A 27,348-nucleotide genomic window follows, 5' to 3' on the forward strand; every position below is an offset into this window, starting at 1 on the left:
TCAAATTTTATTTCAATATGTGTGGTTTCTATTACATAGTTTTTCTTTCGCCAACTTTTGAAAGCGCTGTTACGTTATTTGCATTTTAGGTGACGATATGTACATATGTATGTATGTATGTAGTAGAAAAATTTTTTTAATACATTTTGAATTAGTTTTCGTTAAAGTAAACAACTTATTTACACACGAAATGTGACAAGCTAGAAAGCGAGCCTTAAAAACTGAAACTGAAATTAATTAAATTTGCATGCTTAACGAGTAAATTACTTATTGAATTACATTTGAGCTGCAGCATAGCCAATTTATGTAAGTTAAGCTGAAAAAGTTTAGTTTTATTCAGTTTTTATTATTACTTTTTTATTATATTCATTCAATTTTATACCCTCAACGGGGCATATTAAGTATGCCACAAGGTTTCTAACACACAGAAGGAAGCGTCGGAGACGCTATAAAATATAACGCATGTCACCGAGATCAGCTGAGCCGCTGTAACCATCTTTGTATGTATCTCAGTCTGTCTATCTGTCCGTATATAAGCGAACTAGTTTCTTAGCTGTGAGTTATCGATCTGAAAATGTTTACGAATCTTTTTCTTTCCAAAAGTTGCTTGTCGCAACCGCTGATTTTGGATTACTATAGAATATATAGAATTATTCTTCTTGTCTAAGAAAAACATTTTATTTTGACCAGATATGTTACCGAAATTTTGCGGAAATTATTTTTCAAGGTAATGCTATAATCTCCTACCAATTTGTTCAGATCGAACTACTTTAAGATATAGCTGTCATAACAGGTCAATTGAAAAGTCCCCGCACTACCAAAATAAAACATTTTTTTTCACAAAAACCGTTTTTTTATTCAACATACTTGTAGTTCCCTGCAAGGGTGATACACTGATTATAGCGACTCTCCAACTTTTTTATACCATTTTTGTAGTACGATTTGTCCTTTACTTCCTAATAAGTAGGTCTCAATTTCGGCGATCACCTCTTCATTCGACAACTATTTCTTGTCAGTGTGCATAATTTTAAGATCTGAGAACAGAAAATAGTTGCTGGGGGCCAGTTCTGGAGAATACGCTGGTTGCGGCGGCAATTCAAAGCCTAATTCTTGGATTTTCGTTATAGTTTTCACTGACTTGTGTCATATTATGTTTTCTTCAAATGCGTACATTTTTCAGCGGTTTCATTCTTCACACGTTCCAGTAACGCTATGTAATAGTCGCTGTAGAAAACACCTTGCCTGCCGACTGTTGCGTGTTTTAACGCTTTAGAGAGGGTTTAGCGTGTGCAGTCCACTCGTATGACTGTCGATTGAATTTCGTAGTAAAATGTTCGAGCGATGCTTCATCCATACTCACATAACGATGCAAAAACTCGGGTTTATTACGCTTGAACATCTCGAAACACGGCTACGAATCATCAACACATTGTTGTTTTCGCTCAAAAGTGAGCTCGCGCGGTACCCACTTTGCACAGAGCTTCCTCATATCCAAATATTCGTGAATGATATGACGTAGACATTCAGTTGATATCTTTAGACTGTCTGCTATCTCAAACAACTTCACTTTACGGCCGTCCAAAATTATTTTGTGAACGTTATGGATGTTTTCATCGATAACAACGTCTTTTGGGCATTCGCTGCGTTCACCATCTTTCATTATTTCTAAGCTTAGCATCCCAATCCCTGTTGGCTGATTTTCTGGTCATCGTCAAGAAAAGTTTTGGCTTCAACTCTATTTTTTCCCTTCAAAAGAAATATTTTATCAACACGCGAAATTCCTTTTTGTCCATTTTTTTCACAATTACAAAAGTTCTTTCACTCAAAATGATATAATTTGCAAGCTAAAGATTCACAAACTGTCAAATTTCGCCTTTTGAAGGTTAAGGCCAACTAAAAATCATGGATTTAAGCGTCATCTAAGTGTCACGTCGGAGACTTTCTAACTGACCTGTTACAAACTGAACGAACCAAATATTATTTTTGTAAGAAAATCTTTTTTATTTGTTGAGATAATCTAGAAATTTGGTATGGATTATTGTGTAAGTCAATAATGTAATCTCCGAAAAATTGTTCAGATCGCATCACTATAGCATATAGCTGCCACATGACCATATGATCGAAAGCAAGTGCTTCTATAGAAAACTTTTTCATTTGATGAGATTTCTTAACGAAATTTGGCATGGATTATTTTCTAAGACAGCAATGTAATCTTCGAAGAAATTGTTCTGATCGCATCACTATAGCATATAGCTGCCACACAAACTGATTGATCGAAAGCAATGCTTCTATGGAAAACTTTTTCATTTGATGAGATATCTTCTGAAAATTTGGTATGTGCTATCATCTAAGATAATAGTGAAATCTTCGAAGACATTGTGCTGATCGGATCACTACAGCATATAGCTGCCATACAAACTGAACGATCAAATTCAATTTCTTGTATGTAAACTTTTTTGTGAAGGGTATTATAGCTTCGATACAACGAAATTAATTGCTTTTTATACAGTTTTTTTAATGTTATGTATTTATAATTAGTTATAAATTTATATTTTGCTGGGATAAGCTTCATGTAATTCAATAAATAAAAATTTTATTCAAAAAAAAAGTTTAAATTTGTCACAAAATAATTGGTTTCTCACAAATACTACTAAACATAGCAGAGCTCACATAATTGAAATTTCATGTAATTAACAAATTAATAATTACTGTTGACTACTGAGCCCACGCTAAGGATACTCTACTAATACAAGTATTCTATTTTCTTATTTCATCCAACCTTTTCGCACCAACAAAAACTGCAAATACTAACTAACACAATAAACTGATAAAAATATGTAAAATAAATGAACGTAAAATGTATTTTGGAAATATTTGTCATTTCTATAAAAATAATCATTACCATATAATTACATTTAACACATGCATAATTTGTTTGATTACTGTCTTTTGTAATTATTGATTACATTTACAACTTTTACAATGTTTTGTTACATAAAATATATTTTTTCTTCTTTTTCATGCCATATACATACATACGCTGGTGCAATCATAATTTCGTACATACAATTAAATATAATTTTAATTTAATTATTTTTAATAAATTATTTTAATAAAATAATTTTTATTTTTATTTAATTATTTTTAATAAATTATTTTAATAAAATTATTTTTATTTTTATTTAATTACTTTTAATAAATTATTTTAATAAAATTATTATTTTTTATTATTATTTTAATTAAATTTGTTTAACTTATTTCAATACTCAAATTCAATTCGTTTGAAATTTGACCCACAAATTGTTATGCATTTTTTATTTAAAATTTTCTTTTTAATTGCATCTGGTAACGCTGTGTACTTACTACGCTAAATGTGCAATTATCTGTGTCTCTTGGTTTCTTATGCCTTCGTTGCTGAAAAATATTGCGCATGCACATTTGTGGTTTTCTGTTTTAATTTTTGTCCCCCACGTGCTCACCCTCCACCCCTGACTCCCTCCCTAACTTTCTCATTTTCTACGATATTGCGTATAAATTACAACAAAAAACATCACTTATTGCTGTGTCTATTCGTATCTGTTGCATTTTCCGTAAATTTGTGTAATCGCAAAAATAACAACAACAATAACAACACTACAAATGTTGCATGCATGTAAATACCATCTACCACATTGGCACACAAACACACGCACACATATGCGCGCACAAATCTTGTGTGGAACAAATAAATTCTTGTCCAACATTTTTTATCCCATGCAACATAATTATATACGGATCGGGCCGCAGACATACATAAGGAGAATTTGAAAAAGAAACGTCGCGATTTGGAGCAGGCCAGCTTAGACGCTGCTTCAGATCTGCTCGACACTGACAGTAATGCAACATTCGCAATGGTATTTGTCAAAAGCTTATTCTCTTACATGCATATTTACTAGTATATCCTTAACATTATTTTGATAATTTATAATTTTTAGTGTTAACGGTATATTTATTGCTATACTGCATTGACTTCACCTAGCTTTAAAAAAACTCAGCTGTCCCTAACTCATTTCTTGTTAGGAAATATGCCGCACAAAACTTTATAATTTTGAAGTCATTTTAGTTAGACATAAATTGAGTTCGAGTGGCAACCTCAGGGAAGCAACCAGTTACTTTAGAAAAGATATGGTCGGTTATGTTTAAATTGTGGGCATAAAGAATATCGGTGGACACTGTTTTCTAGATCCTTACTTCCTTCTTAGAAATAGGTCACGTGATTTTTTTTAGACATGTGGTTTTCAATGAGGCAATACTTTTTTCAGAGTTGGTATTTTTGACAACTGTTTCTTGATTTATATTCAGTTGCGCTTGCCGTTTCATATTACTTCTGATAAATGAAGAGACTTACAGACTAGTGGTTCAGTTCGTGGGCGCTGCGTCCAATATTCGTTGCACATAATCGTCCAGCAGGGTCGTTAATTCGTTAATTCATGTTTACACAAATGAATTTTGCGCATGCTCAGAGACGCCATACAGAGTATCGATGAAGACCCGAATGAGTTCATTCGCCAACGCACGCAACAATAGCAACTGAGCCCATCCACTTTATAAAAAACATTCGTGGTGGGATCTTAGTTTGCGGCCTTACCAAATCCAACTCGTGCAAGAATTGACGCCGAACGAACACCGAATGCGTTGCACTTTCTGTGAATGAGGCCGAAACGAGAGGGCCATCGTTACCGATTTTCCCAAAAAAATTTAGTTCAGTGACGAAGTTCACTTTTGGTTGAGAGGGAAAATCAAATTGTCGCATTTGATGTGTTGAAATGCCGTTACATCCTCAAAAAGTCTCAGTTTGGTGAGTTCTATGTGCAGATGGAATCAAGTGGCTCATATTTTTGCAAAAATGCTCCAGCGAATAATGGAACGCTATAAAGTCATGATTATTGACTTTTTCTTGTCTGAGTTGAAGGATGTCGATGTCGACGACCTTCGGTTCCAACTCCCATACAATCAACGATCAATAATCAATTTATTAAAGGACATTTTTGGTGATCGTATTATGACAATTTCACACCGCTGCACTCATTTTGTGGGGTTATAAGAAGTCGCTTATCCACGCAGATAAGCTTGAGGCGATTCACGCTTTGGAAGGTAATAGATGGCGCGTTCTTACTATATTTGCTGCGAAAAGTCGTCTAAAATGGAATTTATTCCTTTCGACTAGCCACGGCGGTCACTAGCCTGAAATCTTTTTAAAACATATTGACAAAACCTTTATTTTTATTAAAAAGCTTAAATCTTGGCCATAAGATTAAATTATATGCATTTTATTTCTATTTGAAAACCAGATGTCTAAAAACACACCCTTTACTTCGAAAAATGTATATACGAATTGAACTAATAGCATTGACAGACGGCAGCGTTAAACCAGATTAATTGCATTTTTCGGGATTAATTCAGGAGTTACCACAGCTAACTCCGTTGCTGAATCCAAAAATAACTCTCAAAATTTTAGGGAGTTTGTGAGATTTTCGTTGACAACATTGTTAAAAATGGCTAATTTTCATCTATTGTGAATGAAATACAAGCAACCCTGACAGCTGTTTATCAAATTCTCAATATAATATCAATAAAAGTTCTATGTTATGATGCAGTTTTAAAAATAATGTGTTGATATGCTTTTGTAATAAAAAATGGTTTGGTAAAAATTGGTCGGCTAACAACCGTAATGTTTATCTTCTATCAATTTTCATTGAAAATATTATAAAAAGGACAATGAGCTGTTTATGAGAGTTTCAAACTCGCATAGCTGACGTCTGTCACCTACAAATTTGGATCTGATTAAGTGCGCAGTTAATCCGGATTAATGCTGCCGTCTGTCAAGGCTATAACCTAACTCGAATCAGCGTAATTCATAAAAAAGGCTTCGAGTTAGAGTGTCTTCGAGTTATAGAGGAAAATTTGTATGAAATTTGACTTTTATTGCTAATTCAAGAGTTCGAGTTATGTGAAACTCCGAGTTGTAGAAGTTCGAGTTATGGAAGTTAAATTGTAATTATATAATGTATAGTACATGAGTGAGTGTTTAGAGCCGTATATATAGTAAGAGGGTAAAATGCTCCTCGCATGAGATAGTTGACGAATTTCTACTGTTAATGACGTTAACTTCGAAAAAAATGAGATCTCATTCGCAAACCATCATGTTAGCATTGGAGACATACGTGAGCCTCTCAACATACCATATCTTATTATGGAATTAATAAATTTCGTAAAGTTTTCGGGCAAATAGCCCAAAAATCTAATTTTTTTATGTAGCAAATTTTGAGTAAAGTTTGCAAACGAAATGAAGCCAAGGCACTCTAGAAAAAGAAATTTTTTAACAAGCATAAATCCGTTGACTATGTATATATTGCTCCCGAAATTGAAATATTCATATCGGGAAGCATACCATGAGCGGATTTAGATTCCGAATTTTCAGGGAAATAACGATACAATCGCTGGGTCTATCTTAAATACGGATATGATTTGCCTTCAGTACAAGATTTGCCTTCAATACAAGTAGTATTATTAAAAAAAAGTATCATTGTTAAAAGTCTAGCTAAAATTTATAGGATTATGGTATTCTCCTCTAGATGTGCGCCACTTTTAAACATAAATTCTTCAATTTTGCGTTATATCATTTATATCGAGTTGAGGCATTTGTGTTTGAAGTTTTTAGCTAGTAGAAATTAGCAGTCTTCGATTCGCCAAGCGTTAGTCTGCAATGAATCGCACCAAATATTCGTTAAAAAACGATGCAATTCCGCTTTATTTTTGTTTTTTTTTTAAATTACTATAATTTTAGGTTTTAAAAATATATAATAAGAAAAATAAGAAATTTATATTTTAATATGTTACATGTCACTTGAACCATTCACAATAGTCAAACTGATCTAATGTATGCGAAATAAAACTGGGTAGCATTGAAGATAGCTGCTTAGCACTTTAATGAGTTATACGCATACTCTCTCTTTTGCGAATTCAACCCTTTAATGAGGATACGCATTCTCTCTCTTTTGCGAATTCAGCCCTTTAGTAAGGTAATCGCATACTCTCTTGCATGAATTCAACGCGACCACGTTGTTGTTGCTCTTATATGTAAATTTTTTTTGACAAGAGAGCAGCAGCGAGCAGAGCAATGGCGAATCGAAGACAGCTTTTGCCTAATTTTAGATATTTACAGTGCACATATTGGCTAGCTGATGTTTAGGTCCTTAACGCCCTAAATTCAATTACCTAAGTAAGAGGAAGCTAATTCTACATATTTCTTACCAATTCAATAATTCCTTAATTACCGTTATTTTGACTAAAAATTTCGAAACTAACACATAACTTTTGCTTAAAACCCGTTTAATAACTACTGTTTATAATTAGTATTTAAGCACTAATTATTTTTATGTTTACTTTTAATTATTAACTATTAAGTTTTATACAAAAAAATTAATTAAAATTGGCAGTGCAAAATTCATTACTATAACAATATTAACATTTCAATTATTCTTTATTTCGAAACCTTTTTCATTTTGTCATTCCGATTGACATCAACAACCTCAATTCTTCACCACCAACCAAACTAAATTAACAAACAAAAAAATTAAACGAAATTAAATTAAACCAAAAAAAAAAAACAAATGATTTCAAAACGTTTTTAAACATTATGCATAACTCAAACTATCAATCAAAACAAAAAAAAAAACAATCAATATCAAAAAACCTTCCTCTATCATCGTTCAAAACCAACAACAACCAAACAACGATAACAACAACAAATGGTGCGTGGGCATTCTTCATGAAATTGAAAAATGTGCGCCAACACGAAAAAATGCAAATTTAGAAGCCACTGGTGCGTCACCCCGGCGATCCGATGGCCCTGGAGAAGTTGCGCCAATGCGAGGTGCATATGCAGCCGCCCAAACGTCCAAACTGCTGTAAGACCTGGCTATCAAAGTTTCCTACAAGGTAAGCAATTAGAGATCACTTGCTAAGAATGCTTTTGCAAGTATTTTGTTTACTTTGGACTTGATTTGTTTTGAGTTGAGTTGTAATTGCAGTTGAGTTTTGCCGTTTTTGAGTCAAGTTGAGTTGCTTTGCAAATATGCGCTAAGAAAAAGTATGTATGCAAGCGTTTACTGTTATTTTTTAATTTTGTTACAAATTAAATTTGCTGTTTGTGCTTTTTAAGAATGCTTTGAGCTTTCACAATTTCCTTTTACTTAAATTTTTGCTTTTAAATTTGCATAATATTTATGTATACAAAAAACTCACACAAACTTTTACTGCGATTTATCAACTAATCAATTCCTTTGCGTATATATATTTTAAATATGCCTGCTGCGAAATTCACTCACCACAGACAATGTTCTAGATCGAAGAGAATCGATGTTATATCACGAATAACGTTTCCGCTGGTCTTTGCGTTATTCAATTTGGTCTACTGGAGCACATATCTCTTCAGGGAAGAGGAGGATGAGTAAATGCCTAAATCTTAATTAACTGAAATTTTGAATTACATATATAAAAAAAAAAACTGTTAGAAAAGTCAATAACGCTAATCTATATATTTTCTTTATTTCTCCTTTTTTGCTTTTATTTTTATTATTTACTTTATTTCCATTATCATTTGGCTTCGTTTGATTTGCTTTGCATTGGTTTGGCTTCTTCCACATACTATGTTCATTGGAAATTTTAAAGGACCTTCTAAAGGTGATCCGTTTGTGTGATGTTCATATCTATGAAAATACAGCAGTGCAGAAAACTAGGCATAAGAAGCTATGTAGAATCGAAAAATCGTAAAATCAAAAAACGAAAACAAAAACAAAAAGCATTACGCGCGAAAATTTAAAGAAAAATAAGTGCCATGCATGCATACATATTATACATACGTACATCGTGAAAGAACGGCAGTTAACGGTGACAGCGAGAGTGGCAAAAATATAGCTCAATAAAAATAATTATTTATTTTAATTATAAAAATTAAAATTAATTTAAAAAAATAGCTAAAATGATTGAAATAGGCAATTTATGCTCGTAAGTAAGCTAAGCAGGTTAACAATTAGGAAATTCATGTATGTCATGTCATCTAATTCACATAAACAGTCGTAAATTTAATCATTTAATTTAAGTTTCTTATAATAACATTTATTTTGGTTAATCCGCTGTTTGTTAGTTATAATTAAACTTTAGATATGTTTCAGAGTACCGCTTAATCGAGTCAATGAAACATTTTACCCTCAAAGTGATAGTCTATACAATCCGCTAATTGACTTAATTAAGCGACTGTCTGAAATGCCAAATATTGTGCAAGCAATTAGTCAAACACTATAAATAGCCATGCTCAACTCGTAAACACATTATCAGCTGTATAAGAAAATGAAAAAAGATAACAGATTTTCGCAATCGATTTCAAAAAAAAATTTCTTTAAATTGTTTACACTTTGTAACCAAATTTTAATCTTTTTTTGTCACATGAAAACTCATATAAAATTTGTAATGTACTACTAGAGTCACTAAACAGTAACATGTTAAGGAAAAAAAAATTGGTTCGAAAGGTTTTCTTCTGACTTGAAAACATATAAATTCTTAAAAAGCACAAACATCAGCTACATTTAACGAAATTATTGCTTAATATAGAAAAAAAATTATGACTTTCGTGAATATTTGGCTTTTGGAATGTCGTTTTTAAGTCTTCAGCAATAATCTGCGAGCATTCCTGCATTCCATTTGCCTTGAAAGCGCTTTTCCATCAAGGAAATGTCTGATGAAGGTAGCTCTCGCCTTGTTCAACACTCAACGCACCGAAATTTGCCGGTAAAAAGGAGACAGAGTCCAGTATATGCATTTTTAAAGCAAAAGCTTAAAGCTTTCCAAAGATTTATAAGACATCATAAGTCAATTAATTAATATGCATTTTTAAAGAAAAGGCTTAAAGCTTCCCAAAACTTTATAGAATATTATAAGTACATTTATTAAGTCTGCGTAATTTTCCGATTTATGGTTTCTTAGAAATTTTTTGAGAACGTACACAAAACATTTCCAGGCGAGTTTTTCCTGTACATTCTATCTCTGAAACTATGAGCTCTATCGTCATGATGTCAAAAATAGGAAATCTTATATGTACAAGTAATCTTATCTTGATGCCTCACAGGAATTCCGTTCAATTAATGACGTGAAATCAGGACACTGCGATTTTTTCATTATTTTAGTTTTCATTTTTACTTGATTGTAGTATTTTTGCCCGAAATGATCAAATATTTACGACTTTTCTAAAAGATTTGCTTGAAGAAAGTTTTTTACAGATTGTACTTAAATTTCTTGCATTGCATTTTCATAAAGGCCATTTATTAAGACTGTTCACTCGTCTCATTGTTTTATGAAAAATTACTGAAAAAAATTTAGAAAAATCATGTCTGAAACCTCCAACATTTTCAGATTAATAGTGTACACCATTATTGTAAATCTTTTGAATTAATATCAATTACGTTGCAGGGTAGAAATTAAAATTAAAGTTTGACAGTCTTACGCTTCCTTTTTGAACAGTTATAGTATGGCGAAAAAGTAGTAGATCTTTGCGAAAGTTTTCTATCGAAAATTTATTTTAGACGCCGTCTTTAACGCTTCCATTCACTGCCGAAAATGTATTAGAGAATCTCTCACAAAAATTTACTTTAGTTGCCGACGCCCTTGAAACTCTAGCTGAAAAATGAGAGTTCAAATATAGGTCATGATAATTCTTTTTTTCTTATTTTTTTATTCCTTTTATTTTAAATTGTTTCGCTGTCCGTGAATTTAGTCAATTAGTGCATTGTATAGACTAACACATATTTGGGAAAATGCTGATTGACTAAATTAGCGAGTTGTTCGAAATGTTCCTAAATTGAAATGCGGTTATTGCCACTGCTATACATTTTCTAAACAAATGTTTGCACAAAATTTTAAATTTTTTTGTTTGATTTTTTTTATTTAAAAATATCGGAACATAAATTTTTGTTAATCTACTATAAGTTTCATGTAGTCTCATTCGAGCTTTCGCATTTTTCAACTAACATAAATTTTTCAATCAAAGCTATTAGCGGCCAGATCGTCAATTATGTTTGTAAATATGTTTGCAATGATTTGTTATCATATGGAATTAAAACAAAAAAATGTCATTGGAAAATTGTTGCATTAACTTTATATTTGACAATTATCTTAAGTGTGTTGCTAAGCGTGTAAATTAAGCAAAAAAAAAACTGTGTATTTATAAAAGCTTACATAGGTTAATATTTGTTTGTAAAATAAAAAGTCAATGTTTTTTGTAAAATCCAAAAATTGAATTATTTAATTTAATCCAATTCGTTGAATGCGTTTTGTTTCGAGGCTTAAAAAATTAGCAATTAACTGGTGGGTACAACTACAAAATTCAAATTGTTTTTACTATATTCAATTTGAAATATTTTTCGCCATCGCACTTATTTAAATTGATTTCAATTACTCGTATTCTAGTTAAATTATGATTTTTTAAATAAATTTTGGTTTTACTTTCAAGCTACACATCATTTTTTTATTGTATGAATTTTAATCCATTTTTGATGTTAATATTTTACTAAATAATTTCTTAATTAATTCAATATATCAATTACATGTTTTTAATAAATTAATTAAAATAAATTAGTTGTTGTGTAAAACTTATTAGCTTGGTTAGATTTTATTAGTAAAAGAAATTTAAGCCATTTCTCAAAAACTTTTCGTTGCAAGCTGTAGATTTTTGCTTAACATACACAGTGAAAAATAACTTTTATATACATAAAAAGAATTCTTTCATTTCTAGTTGAGTAGTAAGTTGTAAAAATTACCTTAATTAACAAATTAATTATGACTTTTTATATTATTAATTATAATTATATAATTTTTAGCAATATATAAATTATTAGCAATATTATAATTATTATATTTTTAGCAAATAGTTTATAGGAGATGCAGAAAGCCACGTGAATCAACTGAAGCCAGCAAAAAAAAACAAGCAGTTTCAATAAATAAAAATAAATTATCAAAAAAAAAAATCAGCCAATTACTAATTGAACTAATTAAACCGCTGTATGTAACAGTTGTTACGGGCTGCCTCTCTATTCTCTATTAGCGATAAGCAATTTGAAGCTTACGAGCTGTGTGTAGATTCGTAACGGCTTTCAACTCAACTGCATTTTGGTTGAAGTTTTCTATTATCGTTATTAACTCAATCTGTCAAAAAAAATTTCAGTTGAAATATTTTCTAACTTCAATACCACAAAGTATTCAATTTTGTGGCAGTGGGGTTGACTACAGTATCGATAAACTAAAGGGTGTTTCATTTAGAGGCTTCCTAATATTTTTAAAGAAAAAAAAAAACAGAAACCTCAAATTTATTGAATAATGTTTATTATCATTCGAAAGAATATGGTATTCTTTGGCATTTATTTTGTGAAGATTATTTCTTTCAAATGTTGGCCGCGGCTACGTCTCAGATGGTCCATCCGTCGAGTTCAATTTTCGATGACTCATTCGAACGTTTCGATTGGTAACTGGCGAATGACACGAGTGATGTTTTGCTCCAAGTCCTGAATCGTAGCGGGATTATTCGCATAGTCTTTAGACTTTACATATGCCCACAGGAAAAACTCTAAAGATGTGATATCAAATGATTTTGATTGCCAATCGACCGGCTGGAGGAAAACGTGAAATTATCTGCTCACCGAAGTGTTCTCTCAATAAATCCATTGATTGGTGCGATGTGTGGGAAGTCTTGTTGAAACCAAATGTCGCCGAGATCACGAGCTTCAATTTCAGACATTAAATAGTCCGTTATCAAGCCGCGATAACAGTCATCATTGACGATTACATTCTCATTGGCATAATTTTTGAAAAAAATATTGAGCCAAGAATGGGCCTCATCCGCGAAAACGTCGGATCTTCTTTGAACTCTTCAAGAGCCCATAGAACGAAGTGATGTAGCTTGGGAAGGTCGAGCGGATTCAGTTCTTGTACAAGCTGTATTTTCTATGTTTTCAATTTAAGATCTCGACTAGAAAAGCGTCTGTCCGAGTTGCTGCGAAAGGCGCCGAATCGACTCTCTGCGGTCTACGTATACACTCTCGGCTGCGGCTGCCAAATTTTCTTCACTGCGTGCTGGACGTGGTCTACTCGGTCGAATATTATCTAATAATGAATGCTGGGTCTCAAGAGGCGCCGATTATGTTGACCATGAATTAAACAAAGCACAAGAAACACAGTCTTTACAGAACGTGAATTTTTGTAATAAATTTGAATGATTTGTAAACTTTGTTTAGGCGAAAGTCTTTTCACGATGAAATGCCAAACAACACTGAACAAAATATCATGACAGCGTGACGCGACTCACGCGCGATCTGTCAAAAAAAGGATATTGAAAAAGTATCTATACTTGGATCACCCCGTTACAACTGTTATCTGTTTAAATTTCACTTTCTAAGAAAACCAATGAAATTTCGACGAAAAATAGTTGAACTTCGTAAGACCAAAAACGAGTTGGGTTGATCTGAAGTTCAATTCAACTGAGTGGAGTTGAAAACCAGTGTAGGGGTACTAATGGCTGCGCTATTTATTTTTCATTTCTTTTTTAACTTTTTTACCAACAAAAGTTCGAATATAACTGTCGTGTAGTTGTTATAAATAAAACAGATTTTATTATACGAATTCCATACTTATTATATAGAGCAACTCATACCTCTATACTTATATGTATCTATATAATATTTTTTAAATTAAAAAAATTAAATATTTTTATGATTTTTTTCAAACACCAAATTCGCTAAAATTCCAAGCTTTCAGTATTCAAAATTAAATATTTTTATTATATTTTTTTTTCAAAACTAAACATTTTTGACTTATGTAGTATACACCTAAGTGAACCTAGTTATTTAGCATAGTATGATAATCTATATACAAACCTTAACTTAGTACGAAATTTCCAAAGAGCTCAATCACTTACTTCGAAAATGAAAAAGTAAAACGAAAAATTCATAAACATGCAATAACCATCAGCTTTACCAATCACATTACTATGAACATAAAAGTCAAAATATTGGTTTCAAGCACACACACAAGGAACACACAAAATTGTAAAAAAAAAGTAAATAAACGAAAAAAACAACTAAATGTCAGAATAAAAAATAATAAAAAATAAATTTAGAACCAAAAATTTTAAAGTATAAATTTAAATACTGCAAAAGCATTAAAACATAGTATGAACACTACAACTCAAGACCCTCAATACAACAGCTAACTGTAGTTTACTTACACTCAAAATCATGTAATTCTTGTGTACTCCTGTGTGTGCCCACTCCCGAATCGCACGTAATGCCGGCAGTTCGAAGCATAAAATGAATTCTACATAGCGAAATCCCTTAGCGAGCGCCAAGATTTGAGATTTATAGCCAAATCTCGTTTAGTTATCCAAAATTCACTCCAGTTTTCAATTGCTTTTCGCATTAATTTTTTATTTTCACTTTCAATTCGTTTACCTCCTGCTATGTACATAAACATTTACAGTTAATTTCTATTTTTTTATTATACTAAAATATATTTATAAACTTAATTTGCTTGATTGAGAAGCGCAAATATAAGCGTTTCGACATTAGCGTTGGTTGTAATAAGCTTCAAGAAATATTGAAAAAATCGAAAAAATAAATAACAGTAACATCTTGAAAGTATATACAAACATGTTATGTTGGAAATGTGAGTAAAAACACATGTAAAGTTATGTAAAAGAGTAAATATGTGGTATAAAAACAAATATATATATGTACAATGGAATTATATACATCTAAGCTAATATACATACATATATACATAAGTGTAGCCAGGAGAGCGCATATAAATTGTGGGAAGTGCGGATCGCAAGACGCTGCAAGTCAATGCGAGTTGCGTTCCATTGTGCCGTGCGTGGAGGGTTAAATGTGTGGATGTTGTTGTATATCAAAGCGCGGAAGTAGTTACTCGTGCATACAGGGTTTTTTCTAGCAACCGAGGCATTGTAAGTGTAATAACTACGTATTTATAATAATAACTAGATTGTTGAAGACTTGAATATAAGTGTTAATACTAAATTTATGTATTAAGCGTGAGAATAAGTGTGATTAATTTAGCAAAACGCCCATACATAATGAATATAATGAACTTACACGCATGTGACATTTTTAAACCAAAATCATGTGGCACAGATTATGGTTGGAATTATGTTTTTTTAGTATTAATTTTCAGCCAACATTATAGCTTATGTAGAAGAAAAGTTACAGAAACTTGCGTATCAAGAGAGCTCAAATTTTCACTACACAAAATACGAATTTGTGCTTCCCGCCGAGGAGTTTAGACGGACGTTAAAAAAACTAAAACTTATTTATACCAAAAAATATTATATGAATAGCAAATAGCACGCAACAAGGTCTCTCAAAAAAAGTTTACGAATTTCATATTGCCGCTACTTGAAAGCTTTCTGAGAGAACTTGATTCACCTCCAACAGATTTAAGCGCTTCGAAGCCTAAATAATATGAGAATATATCGTGTTTGTTGTTATGAATGCCTCGAATTCACAGATAGAGTACACCGAAACGCTGCTGAGAACTTTGTATTTTGTATCAAAATATATCGACAAAACGCCTGAAGCCTGCCACAATATATTGAGGCGGCTTACATCAGTTCCAGCCAATTCGCTGAGTTCGTAAAAAGTATAGCCTTCGCGATCCTTCGACCTTAGTCTGGCGAAAGCTGGACAGTGGTGGAGAAGGTGTCTAGATGTGTCCACCACATCTTTCTCGTGGCAACTTTGCCAAGTTGCGTCCTCCAAAATCTTTAGCCTCACCGCGTGTTAGGACGCCTCTTATTGCGGTGATGTAAGCCTTGCTAAGAGCTAGCAGTTCAATGATCCTTTTACGTTCCACTCTGGCCCAGAAGGCTTTGGCAACCTCACCAATGCTGTTTTCTAAACAATGCTTGCCGAACTCGCGCGAGCCCCATAAATCCAGCGCATGTATGCATGAAGACAGGTAAGCCCCTGTTCGTTCCCATCCTGGCGGAAGCTGTGTAAGTGTTCGATGTCAGCGAACTCAAGGCCTGTAAGCAGCTCTGCTAACCCAACATAGTTTCTTAAGAAAACTTCTTTAGGAATGATCCATAGCACATTTGCCACATATGCGATTTTATAGAAAGAAAAAATCGATCCACTATCTTGTAAATTGCGAAAACCTCTTTTTTCTGTTCTCTCAGCGAGTACAGACATAAAAAGTTTACGTTTGTTTTCAATTTAAAGCCATTTCCCATTTGCTGAGTCCACAATGTGACTGAATAAATAAAATTAATTGTTATTTTTTCGGTAGGCAACGCTTAATGGAGTTAATTAGCATTTTTTTTTACTTTTATTTGAAACTTTTTTTACCTTTAGGCCAAATTATTATTATAATATTAATTAATTGTCTAGATTATATTTATAAAATACCCGTTACATTATGTTCCTATAGTCAGCTGGTCAGAGGCGATACAATTTTTGCTGTTTTAATTGAGTTAATTAAGGTTTTAACCATTCTTAAGCAACTTCTTAATAGTCTAGATTAAGACTATGAAACACGTGTTAAATTATGTAACAGTTCCTATATTCATATAGTCATCTTGTTCGAGGCTATACAGTTTCTCCTAACTTAATTGAGTTAATTAGCGTTTTTACCTTTCTCGTGAACAATTTGTTAATTGTCTAGATTAGCACTTTTTAACTTTATGGCAAAAATTTATTTATTGTCTAGATTAAATGTATAAGATACCTGTTACAATATGTGCCCATTATGTCACCTCTTAATTGTGTCAATTAGCATATTTTACCTTTTCGCGAAAAATTTGTTAATAGTCTAGATTAAAGCTCTCCTAATTGATTAATTAACATATTTTTTACTTTTATGTGAACAGTTCGTTAGTTGCCTAGAATAAGTACATAAAATAGCTGTTAAATTATGTTCGCATAGTCACCCCTTAATTGAGTCAATTAGCATATTTTTCCTTTTCGCGACTTGTTAATAGTTTAGATTAAGGCTCTCTCAATTGAGTTAATTAACATTTTAACATGAAGTTTTATGTCAACAATCGTTAATTATTTATCTTGTTTAAGGCTCTCCGAATTGAGTTAATTAGCATTTTTTAACTTTTATGTGAACAATTCGTTAGTTGTCTATAATGGCTTGAAAGAAGCACAGTTGTGTCATTATGATTTCACTGAAGTAAATTATTTCGGTTTAAAAATGTCACAAGCGAAATGAGAAACTGCAAACAAATAAATTATTTTATAATTAGCAAATAGGTTGTGGTAATTATGGGCCATTTGTGGCTAATGACACATTGAAAATCTGATTTGATCCAGCTCAAACATAATTTTATACATGTTTTCAAATTACTTTTGGAAACTACAATAACAAAGTATATTAATTTGATTCGTCAATTATGCAGAAGATTTGCTGTATGAAAAAAAAAATAAATAAAAATTAAAAATAAAAATAAAATAATAAAAGAAAAAAAATGAAAATAAAAAAAAAATAAATAAAAAAAATAAAATAAAAAAAAAAAAAAATAAAAAAAAAAAAAAATAAAATAATAAAAAAAAAAATTAAAAAAAAAAAAAAATCAGAAATAAAAATATAAAAATAAAACCAAAACTAAAAATAAAAATAAAAACAAGAAATAAAAAATAATAATAGAAAAATATATAAAAATAATTAAGTTACGTATATGTATGTCCAAACCATGTAAATATTACTTTCAAACTATTTTGAAATTAGAAAAATGTGTAGTAATAACTATTAGTTAAGTGTAAAATAATACAAATAAAATGAAAAAAATAAATTAAAAAAATTAGGCGAATAAGTAAAGATATGAATGTAGCACACATGAAAATGAAAACTAACTGTTTTATAAATTAACTAAGTCGAGATTTTAATGGGTTTGTTTTAATTGTAAAAATATTCAAATTCAAATTGTTTTGGTTGCAAAATAAGAACTGAACACTAATGAAAACACTAAAAGCGACATGAACAGAGAAAATAATAATTATTATTATTGAAAATAAAAAAAGTACATTTTAACTATAATTGTTAGGAACTTACAAGTATGAAAGTGTCACAAAAAAAACAATTGTCACAGCAAGAAGACGCACCAATGAGCAAAACAGCTTTAAGCTCTATATATCGTCACCTAAAATGAAAAACAACATAACATCGTAATAAATCGAAAATCCCCGTCAGATAAAATAACCAATATATAACCATTTTATAAGCAAAACTCAGATTTTGTTTCATTATGAGTATATGCTGACCAATATATAACCAAAACTCAAATTTTGTTTCAATATAAGTGGTTCCTATTATAACGCTTTTCCTTCGCCTGTAAACTTATGAAAAGTGATGTTACGTTATTTTGCATTTTATGTGACGATATACTCCAAATAATTACGGTATATTGATGTGTAGTAAATAATATAAATATGAGAATGTTGTCTTGAACAATTGCAAATACCGCAAACGCTATGGAAATCGACTGCTAAACTCGTATGTCGAAACAGGGAAAGAAAAAAAAAGCAGTTTAACTACTTTACAACTTGGTGAAAAAGCCAAATTGCATATTTTAAAAAGCAGACACTAAAAGCTCGTTTCGCTAAGCCATGAAAAAGTAGAAGAAAATAGCAAAACATTGGCATTTAGATATACTTTTTTACCGAAATTCATGCCGAAACTAAACACACGCCCACATAAACATGAAAGAAGTAGGTACATATCCGCCGGAGCAAAATAATATAAAACACTGCTATAACAATTTGATAATGTCTGCTTATTAATTATATTAGATTGTCAAATATCGTTTGCTGTCGGTTAAAGAAAAAGCAGCGTGACTTTCTCTAGACGATATTCTAAAATGCTGCTAAATGTCAGATCTGTATGTGGTTGAAATCTTAGCAATTTAATAAATCGCAAAAAATTTTGTTTAGGTGAAGCTTTAACAGCTCTACTTTAAGTTACATGGGGTTAATCTGGTAGGCATAGACCAGTTTTGGTCCTTTGCAATACCAGTTGTAGTTTAGTTGATAGGTCCAAGAGGTGTAGTCATCCTTTAGGATTCCAGCACTTGACGCGAGTTTTAGCAGACTCTGCGGCCTCACCATCGATACCTCCACCAGTGTCTCATACCATGGGGACCGCAGATGCTTACATCGAAGTCTTACCAATGCGGGACAAGTGCCCAAGAGTTGCTCCATTGTTTGCCTGTTGCGTCGCTTTAGACATGTCCTGCAGTCTTCTTGATCTGTCAGCCCCATTCTGCGGGCGCGCGTCCCCACCAGACCAGTTAGTATTCCCATCATGTTCCTACAATCTCTTCTATCGAGTGTCAATAGTAATTATATGTATTTCAGATCTACCGTTTTCGGGTTTCCCAATGTTGTTCACGTTTTCGGTTGTTAGCCGTGCACCATTCTGTCGAGATTATCGTATAGACAATGCATGGGTCTCTTAATGTTGATCAGGTTTTTTCGGATGTTAGCCTTTCCTTTCTTGCCAATCTCAGTCACTATTTCATTGCCATCGATGCCTTTGTGGCCTGGCATCCAGTAGAACTGAAGTTGCTTACTTCTAGCAACACTTTCCACTGCTGCCCTGCTTCCCACGACACTTCTGGCCGATATGCGATACGTGGTTGCTTTTTTGATTGCTGCTTGGCTGTCTTCGTAGATGTTGACTCTGAAACTTTTAAATTGCCTGCTGGTTCATTAGAGGCCAGCTTCGCGACTTTCACAATAGCAAAGACCTCAGCTTGAAATATACTGCGGACAATATATTCCCGCAACAACTCTATTGTTCACTTTCGAGCCATCCATGTAGATGTTTAGAGAGTTGTGGGTTGTTAACATACCTTTACGCCAGCCATCTTTTTCTATGTTTACTTTGAACCTTCTTTCCCAGTTGAAAAGTGTGGTCATATATTCGGTGTTTGCCCAACTGCCATTACCCACCGAGCTTTGCTCGAAACTAGTTCTATATGTAAATTTTCCTGCAGCCAGTAGTCGTCCCGCCGATTTTGCTGCGCAGTTTTCAGCGAAGAGATCTATAGGCGGCAGGTTTAGTACAAGTTCAAGAGTTTTTTATAATAAAGCATACAAATAGGGTTTTTATTTTTACTGCTACTTAAGTAAACCCTTATTAGTTTGAGGCTGCTGCCAACTAGCGCGAGATTTCTCAATCACGGCTTCACAAGTGACGTGTGACACCTCACACCTTCAATAGTTCTACACAAATGCGGTCCATAGGCTATCTATAAGATACTGATTTGTAGTCGAAAACCTTCTTAATAAAGTATACGCAAAGCAAACGTCAATCGGCTATATGTATATATAGTAAGTCTAGCATGCGAGATCGGTAATTCATGTCACCAGCTTTAAGCTTGACGTTTTCGTAAAACACCAACTGCGTACCATTAAAGGTTTGGAATTTTGTGTGAATTTCCCTTAAGTCGTTGAAATCAGATGCAATAATAAAATCTGCTTCCTCGAACTTCATAAAAGTAGAGACCAGTAATGACCAGCGTAACGAGCTGAGTCGATTTGGTCAAGTCCTTATGTCTATCTGTATACATATGTATATGCGCAGTAGTTATCGTTTCGAAGATATCGTTCTGAAATTTTGCACACATGCTTTTCTTCTCTAGAAGCTGCTCATTTGTCGAAACTGCCGATATCAGACAAATATATCATATAGCTGCCATACAAATTTAACGACCAGAATCAAGTTCTTGTATGGTAAGCTTTTTCATTTGACGAGTTATCATCACAAAATTGTATATGTGCTATTGCCCAAGGCAACGATATAATCTATAAAGAAAATATTCTGATCGGACCACTATAGCATATAGCTGCCATACAAACTGGTCGGTGGAAACGCAGTCCTTGTATGGAAAACTTTTTAATTTGTTTTGATATCCAAACGAAATTTGGCGTAGATTATTGTTCCAGCTAACACTACAACCTCCGAAGAAATCGCGCTGATCGGACTACTATAACATATAGTTGCCATACAAAGTTACGGTTTAAAATCAAGTTCTTATATGGGAAACTTTTATATATATAGAGATATCTTCATGAAATTTGGCATGAATTATTCCCAAAGGCAGTAATGTAATCTCCGAAGAAATTGTTCAGATCGGTTTACTATAGCATGTAGCTGCCATACAAACTTACCGCTCAAAATCAAGTTCTTATAAGAATTTTAATTTTCTGTGAAGGAAAAAAAAAACAAAAACAAAACCAACAAACTAACTGTTAACAGCAAACCTTTATATAGGTATATACTATAACTTAATGTTCACGAAAGAAAAAAGAAAGAAATTCCAATTAGAATTGCGCAGACCTCCACTACGGTGACTAATGTAAAGCAGCCCATTCTCTAATAGTAATTGAAAAATAATAAGTATGTATAAAGCGGTATGAAAAATCAAAATCGTAGAAAAGAAATAGCAAAAAAAAAGGCAAAAAAGCAACAAATTTGACAGAAGCGGAGTTGTAATGAGTCTGTAAGCATTTGGCTCGTAATGGATACATGCAATTGAACAGTTCAATAAAATAACAAAAAAAAATAATTAATATAAAAAATGAAGAATATAAATATATCTATTTGTATATTTTCTATTGTGAAATAAAGCTCACAAACGATTTTATGTGTATGTATGTATGTACTTTTGTATAAATTTCATATTTGAAGTCTTCCTCCTGCATTCACACACACAAGTCAAGTAACTAAGCACATGCAACATCAATGAATACATACATACACACTTACCAACTAACTAACCAACTAACTAAAAATATATAAATGAATAATTATGTAAAGTATATACATAAGTCACTTAAATGAACCACATGTTGCACCGTTGTTTCATCTCACGCGAAGTTCTCACACTACACAAATCTTTGAAATCACAGACCGGCACAAGACAAAAGAATTCTGCAGAAACTCTCAAGTTTGCTGTTCACCAATAAATAAATGAAAATAATTTAAGCAAAAACAAAATCACATACATAATGAGGATATTTGTACTATTAACATAACTTATGCGCATACACATACATATGTGCATGCATGCATTTGGGTGTGTGTATGTACATACGAGAGTGCATAGGAGACAAAAGAGTACCGAAATAATGTAAAAGACAAGTGAACCAAGTGAAGCAGAATTCTAATTAACAATGTTTATATTATGTGCATACAAAATAAATAATAATAAATAAAGAGAATTTGTTGTAAAAACAGTTACACGTTGGTATTAATAGTGAAGTTATTCCTGTAATGGGCTAGAAACGTATGAAAAACGAACGAAAAACGAACGAAAAACGGAATGATCAAAATGTATGTGTGTAACGCTAAATTAAAATAAGAAAATATAAAATAAAATTGAAAATTATTATTATTTAGAATTAAAGCTGTCTTTTCTTAACAAGTCTTTTCGAAACAACACAGCCACGGTATATATTTTTCGATGGGCAGGACTATGCAAAGGTCGAGCAGGCAACAAAGGAGTTGGAAACGAACTTATATACCTTAAGTAATCAGCTGCTGAAGTTACCAGCTGTGTACGATCTACTGAAATCGACTGGTTCCAAACATAAATTTACGTGAGTTTCTCGCATTTTGCCGCATTGATTCGGCTAGTTCATTTTACTATGGTCAAAGCGTATTAAAAATTTCATTTAAAACATAGTACAACTGGAGTCCCGTGTTTCACCAAGGAACTTTGAAAACATATATCTTTATGTACATATATAAATACAACTGCCAACCTTGTAGTACACCTGATGATCGATGGGACTTCCAGCAACAAATTACTAGACTATCCAAAGTATTCTAGCTTTCTCACAGAGATTTGGTTAAACCGAGAGTGATAGAACGGGTGCGGTTACTTTTATATAGTCTCACGCAGGAATAGGATTACTGTAGTGGACTAACCACTGTGGCAGAAATATAAACTTTTGTAATGGAGCCCTCCTGAACTATTACGGCTATGAAATTTAATGCTCTTAACGTCTTCGACCCGGTGACCACACTCTTAGTAGGTTTCCACATAACCACTAAATAAGAATGGATGAACCATTCCACAATTTGGAGAAGAGCAAGAAGAACTTGTCCTCAGTAAGTTTGGTCTACATATATAACATTTAAAAAGGTTTAAACTTCAAAGACCATCCACATTTCAATGTCTTGTACCGAATTTTTGTATCCTGGCTTAAAGCTCGTTATGTTTATCGTTTAACGGAGTTTTTTTGAGCTTGGGAACATGCCGATTCAACTTCTCCGTAAATTCCTCAGAGTGCCAAAGCATACGTATCAAGTTTTCTCAATGTATCTTCAGTTATCGCTTGCACGGACAGACTGACGGACAATTAATCAGCCAGAATTCGACATGTCTCGTAATCCTGATCATTTATAAAACAAAGAACCCTTACGTATATACATAGATAATTGAATAATTACCAGGAAATCGAAAGGTATGTTTTCTAAGCAACATTTACACATGATATTGAAGAATTATTCAACACCGAAAGAACCACTGATTGAAAACCTAACAATTCTCTTACTTCTAGGCATGCTATATTGGAGGATACAATCAAACTTTTGCCATTTTATGCTCATCGGGTACAACAGCAGTTGCCAAAACATTACAAATCATCAAGCATCAAGTATGTGAAAGAGCAGGTCGAGACAAGATGGTGGTGCCGTCATTGCGGAAGAGCTGCCGAAGTTTACGAACTTCAAGCTAAATCATAAAGCAATTAAGGAAATATGCATTTCATCCCAGACGAGGAACTCGAATAAAAAAAATTATTATTGGGTTTTACTTTAATATTATTGTTTTGTATTATATTTTCAACATAAGAGAAACTCATAAAGATGAACATCTAGACTGAGAAGGTTAAAGGCGCCAATTAGAAGTCGTCAGTGATGGTGTGATCGAGTAGTGTGTCATCGCAGATCTGTACCAATTGATCACTATCCAAATTCAGCAATTGGCTTATGGAGGAAGTCTCTATACGCGTCTCGGAATCACTGTTATTCTTGGCAGCGGCCTCGCCCACCAAAGGTTCTTCGTTGCTACTAGTGGCGACGTTAGATTGTTGTTGGAATTGTGATTGAGATAAATCGTTTTGTTGTTGTGATGGTTGCCGTTGTTGAGGCGCTATTAATTGTTGTTGCTGATGAGGCGGTACAAATGGATTTTGTTGTTGAGGCGGCGGAGACGGCTGCAGCGGCTGTTGCTGTGTACTGCTTTGAACGGAATTATGCTGACCATTCTGTGACATGGCGCTTGCAGTGGCATTAAGGAAATGTTGCACGTTGAGGGGATTATTGCTCAGCGCTGCAACAGCTAAAGCCAAAATGCTGGTGAGTTTCTCTTCCCTGTTCGTGTCACCAAGAAATAGTTGTTGCAGTTGCTGCATCAAACGCCATTGTTGTTGTTGCTGCAGCTCCGTTTGCGGTTGTTGGGGAACCCCTTGTTGCTGGTACGGCATCTGAAGTGGCTGAGGATAGAGTGGTTGTTGCGGCTGCTGCTGTTGCTGAGGAAGAATTGGTTGTTGCACTCGTAGCGGTGGTGGATGTTGTTGTTCTTGCTGAGGATGGAGTGGTTGTTGCGGCTGCTGCTGTTGCTGAGGAAGAATTGGTTGTTGCACTCGTAGCGGTGGTGGATGTTGTTGTTCTTGCTGAGGATGGAGTGGTTGTTGCGGCTGCTGCTGTTGCTGCGGAAGAATTGGTTGTTGCACTCGTAGCGGTGGTGGATGTTGTTGTTCTTGCTGAGGATGGAGTGGTTGTTGCGGCTGCTGCTGTTGCTGCGGAATAATTGGTTGTTGCAGTTGTAGCGGTGGTGGATGTTGTTGTTCTTGCTGAGGATGGAGTGGTTGTTGCGGCTGCTGCTGTTGCTGCGGAAGAATTGGTTGTTGCAGTTGTAGCGGTGGTGGATGTTGTTGTTCTTGCTGAGGATGGAGTGGTTGTTGCGGCTGCTGCTGTTGCTGTGGAATAATTGGTTGTTGCACTCGTAGCGGTGGTGGATGTTGTTGTTCTTGCTGAGGATGGAGTGGTTGTTGTGGCTGATGCTGTTGCTGCGGAATAATTGGTTGTTGCACTCGTAGCGGTGGTGGATGTTGTTGTTCTTGCTGAGGATGGAGTGGTTGTTGCGGCTGCTGCTGTTGCTGTGGAATAATTGGTTGTTGCACTCGTAGCGGTGGTGGATGTTGTTGTTCTTGCTGAGGATGGAGTGGTTGTTGTGGCGGAATAATTGGTTGTTGCAATTGTGGCGGCGGTGGATATTGTTGTTCTTGCTGAACTTGCAACTGCGGCGAAATAGATTGATGTTGTTGTAATTGTGGTTGTTGTTCTGGTTGCGGCAATTGGTGTCCTTGTGATTGTTGTTGCTGTATTTGGGCCTGATTCGGTTGCTGCAACAGCTCATCCAAATTAGCTTGTTGTTGCTGGTCTTGAATGGTTTTAAGTTTTGGAAATAGAGACTTTCGGTTACCCTTATAAACTTTACTCTCCTCATGAATTTCCAGTGTCGTTGGAAATATCTCAACATTGAGAGTTTCTTGGACGTCCACCGTACCATTTTCCAGGTTAATCACCTCCGTGACCTTGCCGTAAGGCGAAGTTGTTGTCGACGTATCACTCTTGCTGGTTGATGACGACGGTGACATTGGTTCTGGCGATGGTGTCATCTCACCAGATACGAAGAACTTATCCAAATTTGCTTGTGTGGCAACAAGGGTAATGTTATTTTGTATCGGTTTATTGGTAACCGTCTGGTTCTCACTAACTTTAAGTGAGGTCATAGTAAGATCGTTTAGTCTACATTTACGTCTTAACCGTGACTTTTTGACTGGTTCATATTTGAATTGCCAAGGCTCACCGACGGCACCATCGGAAGGTCTTTGTAGTTGCACGAATACCGGCACGGGCTCTTCAATATCGGTGTTGTGATATTGTGGAGTTCTCAATGTAATTGCGGTTTGTTTGTGCACACTGGAGGGATCAAACTCGCCATAAGCTTGCCAAACCACAGCACCATTTTTCTCCTCGAAAAAACGCACCGCTATGTCTTCCTTCGTCACCTTCTCGCAGAGCAACATGATTGTCGTGTTGCCCAGCACCGTTCCCGAACTGCACATCTCACGAATAATGAGGTCTGCCTTCGACTTCTTATCATAGATGGGATCGGTGACGACGGGCTTCAATGGCACAGTGAAATGTCCAGTTTCGCCTTTGATAAAAACTTGGAAACACAAGCGCACCGAGTTGATATCTATACTACACGGTTGCGTTGCATGTGAAAAGCCAGTTTTGAATGGATCAACGCGTACTTCTTCACGCATCTTCAGTGAGGCTTCAATGTCTTTTTTCTTAACACACTGTATACCCAGGTTATAGAGCTCGGCACGCATAGTAACCTCGTTTACACTACACGTGTACACACCACTTTTGCAACCCTCCTTACCTACCAAAGTATGAGGGTGTGGTCTATATGGGTGATCCGTGGACACACAAGACACGACACACACCGAAGGACCTTTGTAGCCAACAATTTCGATTGTAGGATATGTTCGCAATGCCGGCGTCGAATTTACACCCGGTATGGACCCGGCCGTACGTCCTTCGCACTCATAGCGGAATCTCACAGCTTTACTTGCCGGCTGCTCTACAATTTTGACATAAGCGTTTTTATATTTTATATTCGGCTCAGCTAGCTGTTTTTTAATCGCTACCGGTTTTCGTGTTCGCTTTGGCTTTGGTTTTTCGTTGTTGTCGTTGAGCTGATTCATATAGATATCTGAATCCATTTTTCTTCTGACTTTACTTACTTACGTTAGAGAATAAAATTATTGTAGAAATAATTTTTCTATAAACACAGCGTTTTAATACGTCTATTTTTCTCTATGTTATACTTGATTTTATTTAACAACTTGTGACTGCACTCTTTACCATATACAAAAGGTATATGCGAACGATTAGGACGTTTTGGCGTTATTTAGCGCGATTCGCGGAAGGATGCCATATTGGCTCAAGGTATCAGACATCAATGTCAAAAAACAATGTTGTTCTAACTTAATCCGTATCCATGGGATATATACAATTGTGGTGTAATACTTATTGATGAGGTTAGCAGGCAGATAATCTGTGGTTCCAGCTCTTTTAGGAGGGTTGTTCCGTTGTTGCTTTGAAAGCATGCAAACTTTCCTGCGTTTCATTGTGACCGTAAGCTCTTCATTTATTAAT

The 27,348-nt window shown here is 34.1% G+C and overlaps 2 protein-coding genes and 1 long non-coding RNA gene across 48 annotated transcripts in view; 2 read left to right on the forward strand and 1 right to left on the reverse strand.

The window, feature by feature from the left end:
* LOC126754777 (glutamate-gated chloride channel) overlaps nt 1–9,372 on the forward strand; it is an 84,576-nt gene extending 75,204 nt beyond the window's left edge. For 13 of the 26 annotated variants that reach the window (XM_050466902.1, XM_050466956.1, XM_050466964.1 and 10 more), the window contains 4 exons: nt 3,787–3,893; nt 7,856–7,980; nt 8,375–8,491; nt 8,713–9,372. In XM_050466902.1, coding sequence (XP_050322859.1) covers nt 3,787–3,893; nt 7,856–7,980; nt 8,375–8,491; nt 8,713–8,722 — 359 coding nt within the window. In that variant the 3' untranslated portion in view covers nt 8,723–9,372. Of the gene's footprint in view, nt 1–3,786; nt 3,894–7,855; nt 7,981–8,374; nt 8,496–8,712 lie in introns of those variants that run through there. The other 13 variants (XM_050467055.1, XM_050467065.1, XM_050467004.1 and 10 more) reach the window with 6 other exon arrangements.
* An 8,280-nt stretch (nt 9,373–17,652) lies between these two features.
* Nucleotides 17,653–23,929, forward strand: LOC126754994 (uncharacterized). Of its 3 annotated transcripts, XR_007666440.1 has the most exons (4): nt 17,674–22,703; nt 22,790–23,217; nt 23,438–23,573; nt 23,670–23,929. It is a non-coding gene; the product is annotated as an uncharacterized LOC126754994 (long non-coding RNA). The 3 variants fall into 3 exon arrangements; XR_007666438.1 differs by having other exon boundaries at nt 17,673–22,703; nt 22,790–23,573; XR_007666439.1 differs by lacking the exons at nt 22,790–23,217; nt 23,438–23,573 and having other exon boundaries at nt 17,653–22,703.
* Nucleotides 23,908–27,136, reverse strand: LOC126754617 (embryonic polarity protein dorsal-like). Of its 19 annotated transcripts, none has more exons than XM_050466801.1 (2): nt 25,296–27,136; nt 23,908–24,719 (listed from the first exon to the last, which is right to left on the reverse strand). In XM_050466801.1, the coding sequence occupies exons 1-2, from the start codon at nt 26,910–26,912 to the stop codon at nt 24,012–24,014; spliced, it is 2,325 nt and encodes a 774-aa protein (XP_050322758.1). In that variant the 5' UTR covers nt 26,913–27,136; the 3' UTR covers nt 23,908–24,011. The 19 variants fall into 19 exon arrangements, with proteins under 19 accessions (XP_050322758.1, XP_050322757.1, XP_050322755.1 ...); XM_050466800.1 differs by having other exon boundaries at nt 25,206–27,135; XM_050466798.1 differs by having other exon boundaries at nt 25,116–27,134.
* Between the last annotated feature and the right edge of the window lie 212 nt (nt 27,137–27,348).

The sequence above is a fragment of the Bactrocera neohumeralis genome, chromosome 2 (assembly GCF_024586455.1).
Source record: "Bactrocera neohumeralis isolate Rockhampton chromosome 2, APGP_CSIRO_Bneo_wtdbg2-racon-allhic-juicebox.fasta_v2, whole genome shotgun sequence".
In the NCBI taxonomy this organism is placed as follows: Eukaryota; Metazoa; Arthropoda; class Insecta; order Diptera; family Tephritidae; genus Bactrocera; species Bactrocera neohumeralis.